This window comes from Bos javanicus, chromosome 11 (genome assembly GCF_032452875.1).
Source record: "Bos javanicus breed banteng chromosome 11, ARS-OSU_banteng_1.0, whole genome shotgun sequence".
Taxonomy (NCBI): domain Eukaryota; kingdom Metazoa; phylum Chordata; class Mammalia; order Artiodactyla; family Bovidae; genus Bos; species Bos javanicus.
Genome location: NC_083878.1, coordinates 67,867,395 through 67,886,932, shown reverse-complemented (window position 1 = coordinate 67,886,932; position 19,538 = coordinate 67,867,395). Strand labels below are relative to the sequence as shown.

General features: G+C 45.6%; 1 protein-coding gene across 20 annotated transcripts in view; it reads left to right on the top strand.

Annotated features, from left to right (window-relative positions):
- Window positions 1–9,059: 9,059 nt before the first annotated feature.
- AAK1 (AP2 associated kinase 1) overlaps window positions 9,060–19,538 on the top strand; it is a 173,309-nt gene continuing 162,830 nt past the window's right edge. For 7 of the 20 annotated variants that reach the window (XM_061432878.1, XM_061432877.1, XM_061432869.1 and 4 more), the window contains exons 1-2: window positions 9,065–9,241; window positions 9,541–9,928. In XM_061432878.1, the coding sequence (XP_061288862.1) occupies window positions 9,763–9,928 (166 nt within the window). In that variant the 5' untranslated portion in view covers window positions 9,065–9,241; window positions 9,541–9,762. Of the gene's footprint in view, window positions 9,242–9,540; window positions 9,929–19,538 lie in introns of all 20 variants that reach the window. The other 13 variants (XM_061432880.1, XM_061432884.1, XM_061432881.1 and 10 more) reach the window with 10 other exon arrangements.

Below are 19,538 nucleotides of genomic sequence, written 5' to 3'. Positions count from 1 at the left end.
AGGCAAGAGTACTGGAGTGGGTTGCCATTTCCTTTTCCACGGGATCTTCCCGACCTAGGGATCGAACCTGCATTCCAGGCAGACACTTTACCGTCTGAGCCACCACGGAAGTCCGGTACGGGAGAGAGACAAAGCTCAAATCCAAACCAACCAGGATAAGTTAAGGAGCAGGGTGGGGATCAGTGGATGGAAAATTACTAGAGGAAGCATTAAGGCTGGGAGGATTCTTGCTGATAAGACTCAACAGGATTCTTGCCTTAAGGCAGCTTAAGGTGATAAGATGTTGGGAGTGAAGGATAAGGAATTTGACCAGATATTCAGAGTAATATCAAGGCTGGGGGATTTTTCACTAAACTGACTCATCAGAATTTTTGCTAAAACTAGTTGGGCCAAGGACAGAGCACAAGGTCAAAGTCTAGTTGAAAAAAAAAGGACTGCAAGGTACTGATTCAAGTTTGGTCAAGGAGAGTTTTTTATCAAAGAAAGTCTTTGAAAAAGTCTTCACTGACTTTGGAGAAGCCTCTTGAGAGTCCCTTGGGCTACAAGGAGATCAAATCAGTCAATCCTAAAGGAAATCAACCCTGAATATTCACTGAAAGGACTGATGCTGAAGCTGAAGCTCCAATACTTTGGCCACCTGATGCGAGGAACCGACTCATTAGAAAGGACCCCCATGTTGGGAAAGATTGAAGGCAGGAGGAGAAGGGGATGACAGAGGATGAGATGGTTGAATGGCATCACCAACTCATTGGACATGCGTTTGAGCAAGCTCTGAGAGATGGTGAAAGACAGGGAAACCTGGCATGCTGCAGTCCATGAGCTCACAAAGACACTAAGTGACTAAACAACAACAACGACTTAAATAAGCCCATGGACAGAGGAGCCTGGTGGGCTACACAGGCCATGGGGTTACAAAACCGCTGGACACAACTTAGGGACCAAACAACAACTACTAAACAATGACAATGAAAACAATGATCACCATCCCAACCTATCAAAATGTAATAGATAGCCACTATGGAAAGCAGTATGCAGTTTCCTCAAAAAAATTAAAATTAGAACTACCATATGATCCAGCAATTCCACTTTCTGGTATTTAATCTGTAGAAAATAAAAGAAACACTGATTCAAAAAGATATATGCACCTCCTTGTACATTGCAGCATTATTTACAATAGCCAAGCTATGTAAACAACCTGTGTTCGTTGATAGATGAACTGATAAATTATGGTATATATATACAATGGAATATTAATCAACCATAAAAAGAAGGAAATCTTGCCACATGTCACAATGTGAATGGACCTCAAGGGCATTATGCTAAGTGAAGTAAGTCAGACAGAGAAAGACAAATACTGTTTGATCTCTGTCACACATATGTGTAGGGCTTCCCTCGTGGCTCAGAGGTTAAAGCGTCTGCCTGAAATGTGGGAGACCTGGGTTCGATCCCTGGGTCGGGAAGATCCCCTGGAGAAGGAAATGGCAACCCACTTCAGTATTCTTGCCTGGAGAATCCCATGGACGGAGGAGCCTGGAGGGCTACACTATCCACAGGGTCGCAAAGAGTTGGACGTGACTGAACGACTTCACTTTCACACATATATGTATATATCTCTTAGATGCACAGAACGGGGTGATGATTTCCAAAGATGGGAGGGGTAGGAGACAGAAAGAATGAACTGTTATCTCCTTGTTGTTTAAATAAATTGAATTTTAACAGAAGATGAGGACTGAGAGCTGTCTATTGGACATGGTAACGTGGAGAATTGGTAGAGACAGCAAGAATAGACAATTGCATTGAGGTATTTTGCTGGAAAGAGGTACAGAAAAATGGTAGTTGCTGGAGAAGGATGAGAATTCCAAGGTAAACTTAATTAATTAAGTTTAATTAATGACATGAAAATACAGGAGAAGGGGAAATACGAGAGACCTAGAACATGTTTCAGCTGCTTTTCATGTTATCTAAGAGGACTCTTATATTTTATTAATATATTATATATTAATATATACTTTATTAATCCCTTGAGATTCACTGGTATCAAACTTGGACTTTCAGATCTAACAACATCTGTGATGAAGGAATTCTGCTAAAAGAACATTTCTATGCTTAATCAGACTTTTAGAGTTCAAACTAATTAGGAATCATCAATCTAATAAGAAGGATTGCATATGTTTCAGCTAATTTATTTTATTTTTCATTAAATTACAAATTCATTTGTTCAAAGTATTTACTGAGCACTCACTATGTTATCACCAGGGCTTCCCTGGTGGCTCAGACAGTAAATAATCTGCCTGCAAGGTGGAAGACCTAGGTTCAATCCCTGGGTTGAGAGGATCCCCTGGAGAAGAGAAAGGCTACCACTCCAGTATTCTGGCCCGGAGAATTCCATGGACTATATAGTCCATGGGGTCGCAAAGAGTTGGACAGGACTGAACAACTTTCACTTCACTATATATGTGTGGGAGTCGGTTGCTAAGGAAAGAAAGATGAATGTAAACCAATAATGACAGTACAAATTGATATGGGCTATAGATGGAGGTATAGTCATCCCTCAGAATCCGAGGTGGGTGGGTTCCAGGAACCCTCTCAGATACCAAAAATCTGCCAGTGCTCAAGTCTCTTATATGAAATGTCATAGTATTTGCACATAACCTATGCATATCCTCCCATATACTTTCAGTTCAGTTCAGTTGCTCAGTCGTGTCCGACTCTTTGCAACCCCATGAACCACAGCACGCCAGGCCTCCCTGTCTATCATCAACTCCCAGAGTCCACCCAAACCCATGTCCATTGAGTCCGTGATGCCATCCAACCATCTCATCCTCTGTCGTCCCCTTCTCCTCCTGCCCTCAATCTTTCCCAGCATCAGGGCCTTTTCAAATGAGTCAGCTCTTCACATCAGGTGGCCAAAGTATTGGAGTTTCAGCTTCAACATCAGTCCTTCCAATGAACACCCAGGACTGATCTCCTTTAGAATGAACTGGTTGGATCTCCTTGCTGTCCAAGGGACTCTCAAGAGCCTTCTCCAACACCACAGTTCCAAAGCATCAATTCTCTGGCACTCAGCTTTCTTCACAGTCCAACTCTCACATCCATATATGACCACTGGAAAAACCATAGCCTTGACTAGACAGACCTTTGTTGGCAAAGTAATGTCTCTGCTTTTTAATATGCTGTCTAGGTTGTTCATAACTTTCCTTCCAAGGAGTAAGTGTCTTTTAATTTCATGGCTGCAGTCACCATCTACAGTGATTTTGGAGCCTAGAAAAATAAAGTCAGCCACCGTGTCCACTGTTTCCCCATCTATTTGCTATGAAGTGATGGGACCGGATGCCATGATCTTCGTTTTCTGAATGTTGAGCTTTAAGCCAACGTTTTCACTCTCCACTTTCACTTTCATCAAGAGGCTCTTTAGTTCCTCTTGACTTTCTGCCATAAGGATGGTGTCATCTGCATATCTGAGGTTATTGATAATTCTCCCGGCAATCTTGATTCCAGCTTATGCTTCTTCCAGCCCAGCATTTCTCATGATGTACTCTGCATAGAAGTTAAATAAGCAGGGTGACAATATACAGCCTTGATGTGCTCCTTTTCCTATTTGGAACCAGTCTGTTTTTCCATGTCCAGTTCTAACTGTTGCTTCCTGACCTGCATATAGGTTTCTTAAGAGGCAGGTCAGGTGGTCTGGTATTCCCATCTCTTAAAGAATTTTCCACAGTTTATTGTGATCCACACAGTCAAAGGCTTTGGCATAGTCAATAAAGCAGAAATAGATGTTTTCCTGGAATTCTCTTGCTTTTTTGATGACCCAGCAGATGTTGGCACTTTGATCTCTGGTTCCTCTGCCTTTTCTAAAACCAGCTTGAACATCTGGAAGTTCATGGTTCATGTATTAATAGCTGAAGCCTGGCTGGAAGAATTTTGAGCATTACTTTACTAGTGTGTGAGATGAGTGCAATTGTGTGGTAGTTTGAGCATTCTTTGGCATTGCCTTTCTTTGGGATTGGAATGAAAACTGACCTTTTCCAGTCCTGTGGTCACTACTGACTTTTCCAAATTTGCTGACATATTCAGTACAGCACTTTCACAGCATCATCTTTGAGGATTTGGAATAGCTCAACTGGAATTCTATCACCTCCACTAGCTTTGTTTGTAGGGATGCTTCCTAAAGCCCACTTGACTTTACATTTCAGGATGTCTGACTCTGGGTGAGTGTGGGTGATCACACCGTGATTATTTGGGTCGTGAAGATCTTTTTTGTACAGTTCTTCTGTGTATTCTTGCCACCTCTTCTTAATATCTTCTGCTTCTGTTAGGTCCCTACCATTTCTGTCCTTTATCAAGCCCATCTTTGCATGAAATGTTCCCTTGGTATCTCTAATTTTCTTGAAGAGATCTCTGCTGCTGCTGCTGCTGCTGCTGCTGCTAAATCACTTCAGTCGTGTCCGACTCTGTGCGACCCCATGGACTGCAGCCTACCAGGCTTCTCCGTCCATGGGATTCTCCAGGCAAGAACACTGGAATGGGTTGCCATTTCCTCCTCCAATGTGTGAAAGTCGAAAGTGAAAGTGAAGTCGCTGAATCGTGTCTGACTCTTATCGACCCCATGGACTGCAGCCTACCAGGCTCCTCCATCCATGGGATTTTCCAGGCAAGAGTACTGGAGTGGGGTGCCATTGCCTTCTCTAGTCTTTCCCATATACTTTAGATCATCTCTAAATTACTTAAAATACCTAATACAAGGTAAATACTATGTATGTAAATAGCTGCTGGCCAAGGTACATTCAAGTTTTGCTTTCTGGAACTTTATATAATTTTCTTTTCTGAATATTTTCCGTCTGTACTTGGTTTAATCCTCCAGTGTGCAACCCTCAAATATAGGGGGCCAAATGTACATCCAAAGTGCTGTAGTAACAGTAAGTAGCAGGACACAGCAGACGGCGTAGTTGAAAGATTTATGGGGCAAATGAAGGGAGAAGGGGTCTTAGATCTACAATAGAGCACTGGACTGGAAAATGTTGAGAGATTCTTGTAAATTTGAGCTTTATAAAAACAGCGAATGCAAAAAAAAAAAAAAAAGTCAGTAGTAAATATCTCTGAGTGATTTTATTCTGAGTTGACTTCTATTCTTCATACTGTCTTTGATGATTATATAATTACTTTTCTACTCAGAAAACAAAACCAAAAACCAAGAAATCTTTTTGAAGAAAATACGTGGTTGTTACTCTGTCCCTTCTGCTGAACAAGGGTTCTCAAACTTGAAAATGTATCAGAATCACCAGGATGGGTGGTGCAAAGAGACTGCCACCTCTGCCCCTCCCTCCTATTCAAAAGATCTGGGTGGGGCCTGATAATTTGCATTTCTAATAAGTTCCATCAGACTAAAAGCTGGCCACATAGAATGGTTATATGGTGTCCAGAAAATGACTGGGTTTGAGGTCAGTCAGATTGTAATTCTGGTTCTGCCCTTACCAGGCTGTGTGTAGCCACAGTTGACATACTTTAACCCCAGTCAGCCTGCTTCCACGTTGATAAGTGTCTTGTGAAGGCTGCATGATATGATTAAATATCCACTGCAGTGCAGGCCTTAGTTAATGTCCTTAAATAATGTTGGTCCCCTTCTCTTTGACTTCCTGTAAGGAATTAACCACACATTGGCCATAACTGGGTTTTACTGTGACATGGTTTAGCCATATCACAGGCCAAATTATTTTCTCCAAACCCAACAAACCATGTGCATTCCTCTGCTACTAATAAAATTTTCATAGTTCATTTATAAAATTCGGGAAAATAGTATTGATAGAATAGTATCTACTTTGATATAATAGATAATAGTATCTACTTTGCAGAGGTGCAGATCTGCATCTATAAGGATTAAATAACGTAATGTGTTAAGTGCCTAATTCAGCAATTAGCATGTGGAAGATACATAGTAAATATCAGTTTCTTTTCCCTTTTTTAAACAATTCATATATTTATTGGGCTGCTTGGGTCTTTAGTTGTAGAATGTGGGATCTTCATTGCATCACGTGGGATCTTTCTTTGTGGCCCAGGGACTCATGGGCTCAGTAGTTGCTCTGAGGCATCTGGGATCCTTAATTCCCCCAATTGGAATCAAACTTGTATCCCCTGAATTGCAAAGCTGATTCTTAACCACTGGACCAGCTAGGTAGTCCCTCCTTTTCCTTTCAATTGGACATTTCTCATTAGTATCTCTTAGAGCAAGTTCAAAATGGTCTATAATACCTCAAAACAATCTTTCCACCCTCATCAGATTGTTTTCTGTGTCACATTTAATTTGAATTCGATTATTTGGTTTATTTAAATACTGGTAAGGACACATTCTATATAAACGATCATATTGGATGTTCAAGGAGATAAGTAGATGACTGTTACCTGATTCTGAGTAGAGGTGACAATATACTTGAAAAGTTGAATAGAAATGCAAGGCCAGGCTGGACAAATCATACTTCTGTAAGTGTGCTAGGAATCTTGAGATTACAGTGGTTGATCTGATTACCTTGCACTAAGAACTAGAGAATTACTAAGCGTTGTAAGAGAGCTATTGCTTTTTGGCTGCGAAAATAGGTCCAGAGTTCTAAGTGGTCAGGGGCACAGCTATGGAGTGGTAGAGGTTTCCTGTCTCCTGGTCCCATGCTGCTTATAGATTTGCTTCTTACTTTAAGTAGGCAGTATGGTGTTGCTAGCTAAGCACTGGGTTCTGCAGCTAAAATGTTTGGATTTGAGTCCTGGTTTTGCCAGTTACTATTTGTGTGACTTTGGGCAAGTCACTTATCTCTATGCTTCAGTGCCCCATCTATAAAGTGAAACTAACAATAGTACCTTATTTCATAGTGTTGTTATGAGAATTCACTAACTTAATACATGTAAAACATTAAAAATTGTGGTTTTGTCAGTATAACTGCCATTAGTCTCCAAGAGAATGGAAGACAAAAAAATCTAGTCTTCTGTTTTTTTCTTCTTTTTCTTCTTTGTAAAACTTCCTCCCTCAGATTCTGATCAAAGCATCCAGATGAACGCTCAATGAATACAAGTTAGCTACCTTAATTCTACAAGATAAAAACACATTTTTGTATCTTAGAAGTAAGACTGGGGATCTGCTGAATTCTGGCCTAGTCTGGTTAACAGGAATGTCTAGGAAAGTAAAAACTGAGATAGCAACAGATTCTAGGACCCAACAGGTCTTTAAAAAAGCCAAGATCAGTAGGTGCAGAGAAAGATGGAGGTCAATGAATCTAATTCAAATTAGCTCTCCCATCTATTTCAAGACCTATTCCAAACCTCCTTGGGAAAAAATCTAGCCTTTTAAGGAAAGTGCAGAGAACATGCCTCCCTTGGGTTTGTTTCCAGGGGCTGTCTTAGCAGGTGCTGCGTTCTGCCCTGGAGGTGGCTGCGCGGATTTGTGAACTGAGGTGACAACATCGACTCCCTCCGGAAGAAAAGATGCTGTCTCTACACAGGAAGTTTAACTGATAGTTTAACTACGATACTACTTGAAACACGATGAACAAAAAAGAGGAGGACAACAGGGAGAAAGAAAAGAGGGAGGAGAAAAAAGAGGAGGAGGAGGAAGAGGAAGCAGCAGAAACCTCTGTCAATTCAGTCACAGTTCAATTTAAAATTTAAATTTTACTTAAGAGAAACCAAGAACACCATCCCCCTAACCTCACCACCCGCCCGTCGCCCCGCCCTGGAGCACCTTTTTCTACTCTCTTCAAATGCCTGCAGAAAAAATTCTAGGACTAATTTACAAGCCAAAAGGGCTGTCTCAGAAATAGGGAGCAAGTGGAGGTGAGAAATAACTTATATTCAGGATTTGAAAAATCATGGATCTGGGGAGCGGGGATGCGAAAGGATTTGGCACTACTGTCAGCATCATCTATCTGGAAATCTAGGGATAGAGAAGGGTACCAAGAAGGGTCCAAATCTTCTGCCTTTGGCAGACGGAAACCACACTGTCCACCTCCATTCTGCGCACTCGGGCGTTATCAGGGTAAAAATAAGCATCAAAACGGGAATATTGAAGAGGAAAGATATAACAGTCAGTCTAGAGTTCTCGTGTGGGCGGGGGTTAAATGAAGGTCAGGCAAAACCACAGCATCAGAAAAGGTGGAAGAATTAAGGATCACCGTCAGACAAGCCCCGAAGTTTGGGGTCGAGCCAAGGGTTTGGGTCTCCTGGTAGCCTACGATTTGCTCCGCACATACGCTCTCTAAGTTTCTCAGTTTGAGTCTCGCCTGCAAATTTCCTGAAAAGGCACCGTCTTATTAAGGGTTTTCACAGTGCCTAGCTCAAAGCTGACCGCTGAGCCTGTTCTCAACATCTGTGAGCAAAAGCTGCTTTTGAAGTTGGGAGGAGGAAGGGCTCTGGTTTTATTTATGTTAGGGTTAGCTTTGAGGTGTGGCCAGGCACCAACGGCCAGCGAAAATTTCCCGATCGCCCTCGGTCTTCCACCTCTGTCCAGGTGACGTCGGTAAGCCCCGCAGGACCCGCTAGGGGCTAAGCGGCTAAGCGGCGTCCTTCAGGTGTCAGCCTCGATCCGTTTGGAAACCACAATCCCCAGAATCCCTTGTGCAGGGAGGTCAAGTCACAAATAAGATGGCTCCAGAAGGGTGGAACATGCAGCAGGGTGGAAACCCTAGTCCCTGGCAGTTTCTTTACCGGATGTGTTTAAATAACCAAATCCCACAAATGCACCACCCCGCTAACCACCTCCGTGGCGGAGAAGGCCACCGCAGCCGCCTCTCTCGCTCCTCCAGGGCATTCTGGGAGTTGTAGTCCAGCCGCTAGGCTGCAGCGAACTACCTTTCCCATGGTGCTCTACGGATCGGGCAATATCAACGTTCTTTTCCAAAACTCTCTCCGCACTGAGACCCGGTTTCCCGACTCCCCTTCTCTCCGACAACGCGTTCTCATTCTTGGTGACAGAGTGGAGGCCGCCAGGGGCCTCAGCCCCTGGCCCTGCCGCTCGGGAAGGCACTTCCGGCGGCGGTTCACTTCCTGGTTGGGTGGATGGAGCCGGGCGGGAGCGCGCGCGGGGGAGGGGCGGCGGGTCAGTCTCCGCCGGGCGCTCCGGGGATCAGCTGGCGGGCGGGCGGGCGCCGAATGCGGCCCCGGCTCTCGCTGCAGCGCCTCCTCCTCTCCGCGTCGCAGGCCGGCCCGGCGGCCGTGACAATGTTGCGGGGCTGGTAGCTGGGCGCCGGCCGCCGAGCCATCTCAAGTGGGTGCCGCCGGGATGCTGCCTCGCGGGGCGGCAGGGAGACCGGGGAGGAGGGGAGGCATTGCCCGCTGGGTCAGCGCTGCCCGGGGCGGCCCGAATTCCTCCTTTTTCAGAGCCCAGGGCACGGGAGTCCTGGGTTCTGGGGCCGGGGATGCGTTTTCAGCCCCAGGGTTTTTCTCTCTAGGAAAATTCATGAAGCGTTTCCCCAGGATGGTGGCTTCTGCTCCCCCTAGGACTCAGCAGTTGAATTTTTAAGTGTGTTACTGATTCATCCTCTTTCTCTCCCTCTGTCATCGCAGGTTTAAACTTACACGAATCGCTCTCTTGAGGAGGAGGGGACCGCCGCGCGATTGACACGCATATTCCTATAGGCATCCTCCCTCAGCCCCCACCCCCACGGCCGGATTCGGGTGGCTCCTCTCCGAGCTGAAATCCGAGAAGAAATCTCCTTGGATCTCTTGTTTAAAAAAAAAAAAAAATCCAGAAACCGTCGGTATTTTGCTTTCCTGCTTCCTTTTCGCATGATGAAGAAGTTTTTCGACTCCAGGCGAGAGCAGGGTGGCTCTGGCCTGGGCTCCGGCTCCAGCGGAGGAGGGGGCAGCACCTCGGGCCTGGGCAGCGGCTACATCGGAAGGGTCTTTGGCATTGGGCGACAGCAGGTCACTGTGGACGAGGTGCTGGCGGAAGGTATGGTGGGACTCTTTCGGTGCGCCGTAAATTAAAATCTTGTGCTGATGCAGCAAGACTCTGGTTTCCAGTTGTTGAATGTATGAATGGCTTTTGCCCAGTTCACCCATCCTTCTCCCTCCCTGTGAATCCTTGTCCTTGAGAAATTTGAAACGGGGATTTCAGAGTGACAGGGCTTTATGGGGTGGGGGGAGTTTGCCAGAAATTGTTTACCTCGGTGGCCTTTTATTTAAAAAAAAAAAAAAATTGACGGGACAGTTCTTGCCTGCCTCATGGAATTGTGAGGATCAGACGAGAAAAACGTATGTGTGAAAGTGCAAAGCTTCACATCAGATGTAGGGTGTGGGGCTTGTGATGCTCCTAAAACTTGAAATACTGATGTGAGGGCTGCAGGGTGGGGTTGGAGAACCTTTAAGAGGGTTTCTCCTCCCACCCAACTTTCCCTCTCCCTTGAGCAGGGCTTAGAAGGAAGAGAGGGTTTTCAGGGAATCAGAATGTGTTTTTCCAAGAGCCAAGGCACTTGGTGGGTTTGACTAGGTTTGTTTCCTGACCTAACTGTAATCAGGTCCCCAGGATACAGTTCGGATAACAGAAATTACATGGAATGAATGTGGTTATTTTGAAATCGGTCCAGTGGGCCCTTCTTCCTATTCTTGTCTTTTGATTTTGGGGTGTGTGAGTGTTTTGCCAAAAGAATTACTTGTGAGTGGCATCTGATTTTTGCTTTTTCTCTGTTGGAGAGGATGTTATATAGATCTACTATGTAAATTCCCTACATGTGTGTTCCTCTATATCTACAGACATGTAGGTATATATCTTTATCCCCCAGGCTTTCTGGAAATTATTGCATGTCTCTTTTGGTAACCTTAACCTTGACCTTCATAATTATGCCAGACTCATACTTTTCACAGCCCATTGCCTGCCGAGTGTGCTTTTATTTTTAATAAAAGCAGCAATTTCCTTGGCATGAAGCTATTCAAACTAATTGGATGGGGCTAACCTGCTGTAGGTTGTTTTATCGGCTGACAAGGGATGGGGGAAGGGGAGGCCTGTATTACTGCAGCATGGTGGGGGAACAGTTCAGTTGCTGGGGAAGGAGCCTTTTTGCAAGCTAAGGTTGGAGCAAGGGTCCTGACCCGGGCCTGGGAACTGCCTGTCACGGTGAGTGTTGCTGCTGGTGGGCTTGGAGGAGGAAGAAGCTGTGTCAGGCTCTCAGCTTGTATCAGCCCAGTTTTCTGGGCTTATGGCTGAAGTCTTTACTTTAAAAACAGTGTCTTAAAAAAAACATCTGGCAGTGGATGTCCTTATGAAATTGACTCGCTTTTCCATTCTCAGTGCTGCTCTAGCTGGACTTGATCCGGGGTCTGAGTCACTATCCCTTTGGATCCTTCCTTGTGGGCTTTGGTGCAGGATGGGAGATGCTTCTGTGCCCGCTGCCAGCTCCGCACCCTTGAATCTGATCTGTCTCATCCCTGTGCCAGAGCCCTGGCCCGCAGTGGGATGGAGAAATGGAGAAGTGTGTCTGTGAGAGAGAAATTGGGAGGAATGAGGGGGCACCAAGCTCCTTCCTTCCCTCTCAACAGCCTTTGCTGACCTTATAGCCCAGAAACATTTTGTTCAGCTAGGATGTTGTCTCGTTATAGCCCAGAAACATTTTGTTCAGCTAGGATGTTGTCTCGTTAGAGAGGAGGTAACCCTAAGTGGTGCCACTTCTCAGAGTCTGAGTTGATGGGGAAGAGAAAAGGCAAATTTTCCATCTCTGCTGCCCTTTTCTTCCCCAGAATTCATCCCTGAGAACTGTACATCATGCCCTTTTATTTTTAAATGGAACTAAGAGCTTGCAGCTCCGTGTTCATTCATTCATTCAACAAACAGTGATAGAGTGTCTGCGATGTACCAGGCACTGTGCTAGGTTCTGGGGAATATAATTTAAAACTAGATGCTAGGATTTACATACTACTTTGAGAGATGGAAAACAGCCAGTTAAAATCAAGCGATATGAGCCATCATGGAAATTAACTTAGGGTGCAGTTTTAGAGTGCCAAGAATTGCTTGCTGCAGGAAGTGACTGACTGAAGGATGAGTTGGAATTATCCAGGTTCAGTGTCAGCACAGACACTCAGAGTAGCAAGAGGGAGGGCCATGGAAAACTTGGTTTGGCAGTGTTGCCCTCTTTATGTTCTTTGACTCTGATTGAATTTGAATTTGTGGCTCTTAGAAATCTATTGGGCTTCCCAGGTGGCACTAGTGGTAAAGAACCCTCCTGCCATTGCAGGAGGCATAAAGAGACACAAATTTGATCCCTGGGTCAGGAAGGTTGCCTGGAGGAGGGCATGCCACCCCCTCCATTATTCTTGCCTGGAGAATTGGTGCTAAGCATTGGTGGGTCAGTGGTAGAATTCTTGCCTGCCATGTAGGAGGCCCTGGTTTGATTCCCAGCCAATGCAAAATCACTACTATTTGGGCTTCCCAGGTGGGGCTAGTGGTAAAGAACCCTCCTGCCATTGCAGGAGGCATAAAGAGACACAAATTTGATCCCTGGGTCAGGAAGATACCCTGGAGGAGAAAATGGAAACCAACCCCAGTATTCTTGCCTGGAGAGTTCCATGGACAGAGGAGCTTGGCAGGCTACAGTTCATGGATTCACAAAGAGTTGGACACGACTGAGTGACACACACACACATGTATATAGCTATGGAGGAGCCAGTATACAAAGTGCCTGTGAAGTACCCACCAAGTACAAAGGTACTACTAGGGTCTGAGAAGGAGGATACAGGGAGGTTTAAAGTGTAATGCCTGCCTTTAAGGAGCTGTCAGTGAATTTAGGAAAACAAGACAAAGGCAGACTTTCACTCCTACAGTGAGGTGTTTACCAGCGCTGTCTGTGGAATCAGGCAGTGAAAGTGAAAGTCGCTTAGTTGTGTCCAGCTCTTTGGGAGCCCATGGACTATACAGTCCGTGGAATTCTCCAGGCCAGAATACTGGAGTGGGTAGCCTTGCCCTTCTCCAGGAGATCTTCCCAACCCAGGGATTGAAACTAGGTCTCCTGCACTGCAGGCGGATTCTTTATCAGCTGAACCGCAAGGGAAGCCTGGCAATACTAGAGTGGGTAGCCTGTCCCTTCTCCAGTCGATCTTCCCGACCGAGGAATCGAACCACGGTCTCCTGCATTGCAGGTAGATTCTTTACCAACTGAGCTATCAGGGAAGCCCCCAAGGAATCAGGCAGCTGCTGCTGCAGCTGCTAAGTCGCTTCAGTCACGTCCGACTCTGTGCGACCCCATAGACGGCAGCCCAACAGGCTCCCCTGTCCTGGGATTCTCCAGTCGAGAACACTGGAGTGGGTTGCCATTTCCTTCTCCAGTGCATGAAAGTGAAAACTGAAAGTGAATTCGCTCAGTCGTGTCCGACTCTTTGCAACCCCATGGACTGCAGCCTACCAGGCTCCTCCATCCATGGGATTTTCCAGGCAAGAGTACTGGAGTGGGGTGCCATCACCTTCTCCAAGGAATCAGGCAGATCCAGGTTCAAATTCTGGATGTGTTCTCGACCAGCTGTAAAACCTTGGGTAAGACATTTCCAGCCTGTCTTCGATCTCTCTGACAGTGGTAGTCAAAGTGTGGCACCTGGGTCAGGAGCTTGTTAGAAATGCAAATTCGGGCCTCACCGCAGAGGCTGTGTGGCTGTGGGGTTTTAACAAGTTCCTGAAGAGATTCTGCTGCAAGCTGAAGTTTCAGAGCCACTGCCCTAGGGAGCAGTCTTGAAGATTAAATGAAGCGACATATGTAAATTACTCAACATTTTTCAGATGTTCAATATTTGGGAGCTATTATTTTTCAGCCATATAGGCAGATAGTTAAGGAGGAGTAGGGGCAATGTGAAGGCTAGCTTGACTGCAGCTACTCCCCCCCACCGCCCCCCCCAGTGTGGGCAGAGCCAAATGTTCTTTGCAGAGGCCTCATGGCTCCTTAAGGGATCAAGAGATGTTTGGGGTAGCCATGCTCCTTTGAGGCTCCAGGTGCTGACCTAGCCACCCATCCTAGCCAGGGGTGTCTCAGGCCGACGAGAGTCGTACATCAGGTGCCCAGGGCAGTGGCCGGGTAGTTCAGGGAGGGGTGATGTGGTGGACTTCAAGCACAGACCCTGTTACCACCTATTCCCACTGACCATCCCTCTTTCTCTCATGTCGGTTTGGTCTGTCCTTTATTGGGGGGAATCGCAGGAACCCCAAGGACAAGCTGCTGGAGCGGAAGATCAGTGGCTTCAGCCCTGCTCACCCTGTCTCACTGACTAGTCCTAGGGGGGTTGTCTGGGGAAGTGAAGGGTCTCCATCACCAGTTCAGAGGATCTGGCTTTGTCTTGGCTGGCTCAGGGTTGGATATTGTTTCTCTAGCTTCCTCAGGAAAGATACCATGATGAGATACTAAAACATGTCTGAGGTAACAGGCATGGGATGTCAAGGGAAGATCTGGTTTAAGCTTCCAGAACAAGCTCAGTGGGAAAAGTGGAGCAATGCTCAAAGGAGGTCTGAGAAGCTATGCTTTTATCACACCTCCTTGGCTAAATGAGGCTTTACATCTAAGCTCCAGACACAGGTAAACGTTGACTATCTGCTGTGTCCAAAACAACATTCCAGAACTGCGTAGGTTTATATAAGGTGGACCAGGGGGCCCTCAGGACAGTATTTTGACCTCCACTAAAAGAATTCAGGTCTAGGGTTAATGAGAACTACCCAGTTAAGTCTCTGTGGCAGTAAACATTGACAGTTTCTCCTACTTACAATGCAAAGTAGTGACATTTAAAAAATACATTTGAAACCAGCTAAACCAACAAATGTGTGTGTATCTATATATGTGTATGTCAGAAATATGTATTAGCAGTATCAGAATGATGCAGGCATGTATTCATTTAGGGAATGTCAGTGCCTTCTCTGTATCAGGCACTGTATTAGATTCCAAAGCTAGAGGATGAATGGAACTTGGGCCTGGCTCTTAAGGAGCTCATTGTTGTTGTTCAGTCAGTAAGTCATGTCTTACTCTTTGTGACCCCATGGACTGCAGCGGGCGAGGCGTCCCTGTCCTCTACTTTCCTGAGTTTGCTTAAATTCATGTCCATTGAGTTGGTAATGCCATCCAACCATATCATCCTCTATTGTCCCCTTCTTCTGCCATCAGTCTTTCCCAGCGTCAGGGTCTTTTCCAGTGAGTCAGCTCTTCGCATCAGGTGGTCAAAGTATTGGAGCTTCAGCTCCAGTTCTTCCAGTGGTTATTCAGGGTTGATTTCCTTTAGGATTGACGGGTTTGCTATAAACCAATGAATAATCCTAAGATAAGTGTCCAGTACTTAGCATGGTCCTGGATATAGAGTAGATGGTAAAAAGATGTTATGAGATGATAAAGGAGAAAGGCCCTGGGGTGGAGGGTTTCCAGATGAAGTGTCATTTAAACAGGAATGTAAATTACCCAGAGGTTCCCAATGAGGGTTACCCAAGCCTTTCCAAGCAGAAAGAATAGCGTGTGCGAAAGTGTGGGGTGGGGAGACAGTGTGGTGAGTTCTGGGAATACTAACTAGTCTGGTGGTGTCATTTTGGTTGGTACAAGTTTCCCTTCCAGAATCAAGGAAAGAAGGATACAATGTGGTAGAAGGAAATTCTTTTCCATTTCTCCCTGGCTGCGCTGGCTGCTCGCTTTCCCCAGTGGCCCTGGGCCGTCCGAGTAACTGTTGCCTAGCTGTCCAGTAGGCAGTGCTTCCTTCTATGCCTCAGCCCTTTGCCAGTAGTGGGGCGAGGAGGTGGCTGGTGTCTGGGGAAGAGAGGTCCTGAAGCTTCAAATAGATGCAAGAAGCTTGAAGCTGAAGCAGGTAGGGGAGTGAGATGACCAGTGTTACAGGAAGGAATGGACAGGGGAGAAAAGGAGCATGTTTGACCAGAGCAGGTGTGTTGGAGAGAAAAGAAAAGGAAATCAGGTCACAGAGAGCTTCAGTGGCAGGCTGGGAGGTTGGCTAGAAGCCTGTGAGGTCTTCTCTTGACGCAATCACCAATTTGACCCCTCCCACTTCAGATGCCTTTGCCTGCTGGGAAGTCTGGTCTTTTAGTGGCAACTGCAGATTTTCAGGGGGTGGTTTGTGAATGGTGTCTTCTTCCTGGCTTCAGGCATGATGACGGTTATAGCTTTGCTAAATATAGCCAAATCTAGAATTCAGAAATGAAATCCAGAATAAGCCATTGCATGCTCAAAGCCTTTCCTTTGGTCTTTCTAACAAAGTCAGGCTCACTTAATGAGAGGTTGTGAAGAGAGAGAATCAGTTTCCCATGGGTTCTGAGTAGGAGGGTCTGGGAGGAGGCTATACTTATACCTCAGGAGCTAAAACTGCGGGTAGAGTACACAAGAAAAGCTCAGTAAATACTAATAAAGTACACATGAAAACACACTCCTGCATCAGAGCAGTCATTTTAACTTGCCGTCTTTGAAAGTTGACACTTCAGAAAGGGGACTGACTGTGCACCTTCATCTTGTCCTCTTCAAAGGATGGATGCTTAAGAAATCTCTGTGACATCTGCATCTGCAGGAGCCAAACAGTGATAATCATAGGAATGGAATTGTCTATTGAAGTAGCATCCAGCACTTGAAGTAGCAAAGCGTGGCCTTGAGCCTCCTTTTCTGGAGCCATCTTCCGGTGTGTTCGGTGTGGTGGTGGGAGCCCTGCGGGGTGATTGGGAGACCTGGGTTTGTTGGTTCAGTAATCGTCCCTGAGCACCCACTCTGTGCTGGATATCATGCAGTGATTAAATAAGACACGGTTCTGCCTTGAGGACCTCACACTCACAGAACTTCAGACACACGAACAAATAGCTCTCAATGCTAAGATAAAGGGTGAACAGGGCCAGGGGGACAGACATGGGGGACCATTGATTTTTGGGTGAAAAGAAGTCAGGGAAAGCTAACGAAGGGTGATACTTGAAATGTGTCTTCAAAAATAAGAACTTATTGCTAGATGGACAGGGTCAACAGAACATTCTAGGCAGAAAGAGTAACACGGCCAAAGATACAAAAGCAGGAAAAGTGCACTGCTCACTGCGAGCTGGGTGTTTTGAGGCAACGGTGGTCCACGACTGTGCGGTCCAGGACTAGTGGTTCCGGACTGTGGGCCAATGAAGTAGCCGCTAGCCGCATGTGGCTATTAAAATTTAAATGATCTGAAATAAAATACAAATTTAGTTCATCAGACCACTTTTCACTTGCTTAGTAGCTGCACGTGGCTACTGCCTACAGTTTTGAACAGCACAGATGCAGAAAATGTCATCTCAAAGTTGTAGTGGGCAGTGTTGGTTTAGAGAAACAGTCTCATAAACTTTTTTAATAGAATAGCACTGTCGGTTTACAAACAGTCTGTCCCTGCATTTATGTCTGTCTGTTTATTTATGTCACGTCCTGCTATTGTTGGCTGGACTCTGAAGGCACAGTATATACTTAAAATGAGGTGCATCACTTACGATAGTGGATGCAGATCCATACTTGAAGTCACCTCAGTCAGGTATGGGTGAATCTTGTCATGTTTTATTAGACTGTGGTGGTTTCTGCATTGTCGTGTGACTAATGAGGAGGATGCCCGGAACATTGTCTTGTTGCTCATGTATGCTTGTGTTATCTTTTATCGAAGGTTTCTCTCAGGAATCTTTTTAATCCTCTTGTTTGTTTTATGAGGGCTAATCCATTTAAAACAAATGTAATCAGTAAAGGCACTTAACTAAGCATATGGACGGTGCATCTCAGCCTCTGCTGCGGAGCTTCCTTCTTCCCCCAGGATCCTGTCGTATTTCTCTGAGGTGTGTGACTGCCATTTGGACTCAATGGGAGTGCTAGAGATGGATTTTGTATTAACTATTAGTAAAGATGAGGTCTTGTCTTTTTTTTTTTTAATCTTGTTTTTTAAGATGACAGTTACTATAAATATTCTCATGTTTTCTTTCTAAACCCAGTGGATTGTTGTACCTCTGAAGACCACTGGTCTAGAGCAGTGGAGCAAGGGTGATTACACACACCCCCCCCTCCCCACCCCGTCCCTGCGACAATTAGCAATGTCTGGAGACATTTTTGATTGTCACATGTGTGGGTGCGTGTTCAGTCGCTTCAGTCATGTCTGACTCTTTGCAGCCCTATGAACTGTAGCCCGCCAGGCTCCTCGGTCCATGGGGATTCTCTAGGCAAGAATACTGGAGTGCGTTGCCATGCCCTCCTCCAGGGAATCTTCCCGACCTGGGGATCAAACCCGTATCTCCTGTGGCTCCTGCATTGCAGGTGGATTCTTTATGCTGAGCCACGGGGGAAGCCCCCTTTGATTGTCACAGGACGGGGTAATCCTGGCATCTAGTGAGTATGGGCCAGGGGTACTGCTAAACATCCCACCATGCACTTGACCCCCTACCCTCAACAGAGAATTATCCAACCCCAGAAGTCAGCAGTGTCAAGGTCTTCAGCATGATATGCTGGTCAGTGTCGGGAAAGAGAGGAGTCAGCTCAGCTTAGAAGGGTCTAGTTTGCTGTGTGACTCAGGCATGTCACTTAATTTTTAAATTCATTTTCTCAGAATCAGCAAGCCAGCAATCTTTCTTAACTTACTATGGTTAAAAGTCTCTATGTAATTTTCTGTGTAAAACAACTACTTCCAGAATAAACCAACAAACACACCAGCAGAGGTAGAATGGCAGGTCTGTGTGGGTCCTGGCTGAGGGGATTGTAACAATGCTGTCTACTGACTATTTGTGAATTATGAGCTCAAAAAAATTCTCCCCAAATTCCCATATCTGAGCAACCCCAAAATGGGGTTGAAGCACTTTCTGACTTGAATTACTCAAAACAAGGTTCAGTTGGGAAGGGATAATAAAGGTCAGAATGTTATGAGAGAAGATATCGATAATCCTTTGTACGAGGAAGAATTTTCATGAAGAGTCTAATACTTGCAGCTAATGATCTTGGGTTCAAGTTCCTCCACTTACACTGCTTATCCATCTGGCTTTGAGGTAGTTGTTGAACCATCGTGAGCCTCTGCTTCCTGGTTTGTAGTAAATGTCCTTCTCTCTCTGTTGGGTTGCTGTGATCATGAAGTGAGAGGCTGTGGGTGTAACACAGAGTGCATGAGACACAGCTAGCCCTGCCAGCCAGGAGGAGCAAGGTTTACTAAGTGTATTTTCTCCCAGCTCTGTTAGAAATGCTGTGGCAGAGAAGTAATGGAAGCCTCAGATCCTGCCCTCCCAGTTGACGTGACCAACACACGGGAAACGAGTGCACCCCACAAGACAATAGCTACTGAAATGCTGGAGTGTGTGGTGTAGTCTCTAAATTCTGGGTGGCTGAGGGAAAGGGAGCAGTGAGGACTGAAGTGGTTAGACGAGGTTTTCTGGAGTGTCATTGTTCTTGAGTCTTTTCTCTGGGACTCCGTCTTTGAGGAACCTTGTTTTAGGGAACACATCTAGTTCTGCACCTTTGTACATTATATTCTTAGTAAAGTTGAAGTAAGTGTTGCAACATTTTTAGTCTCTTTTGAGGAACAAAGTTTTTTACATAGATAAATCATATGTTCCGTGTGTACACCCAAAGCAAAACTTTTTTATT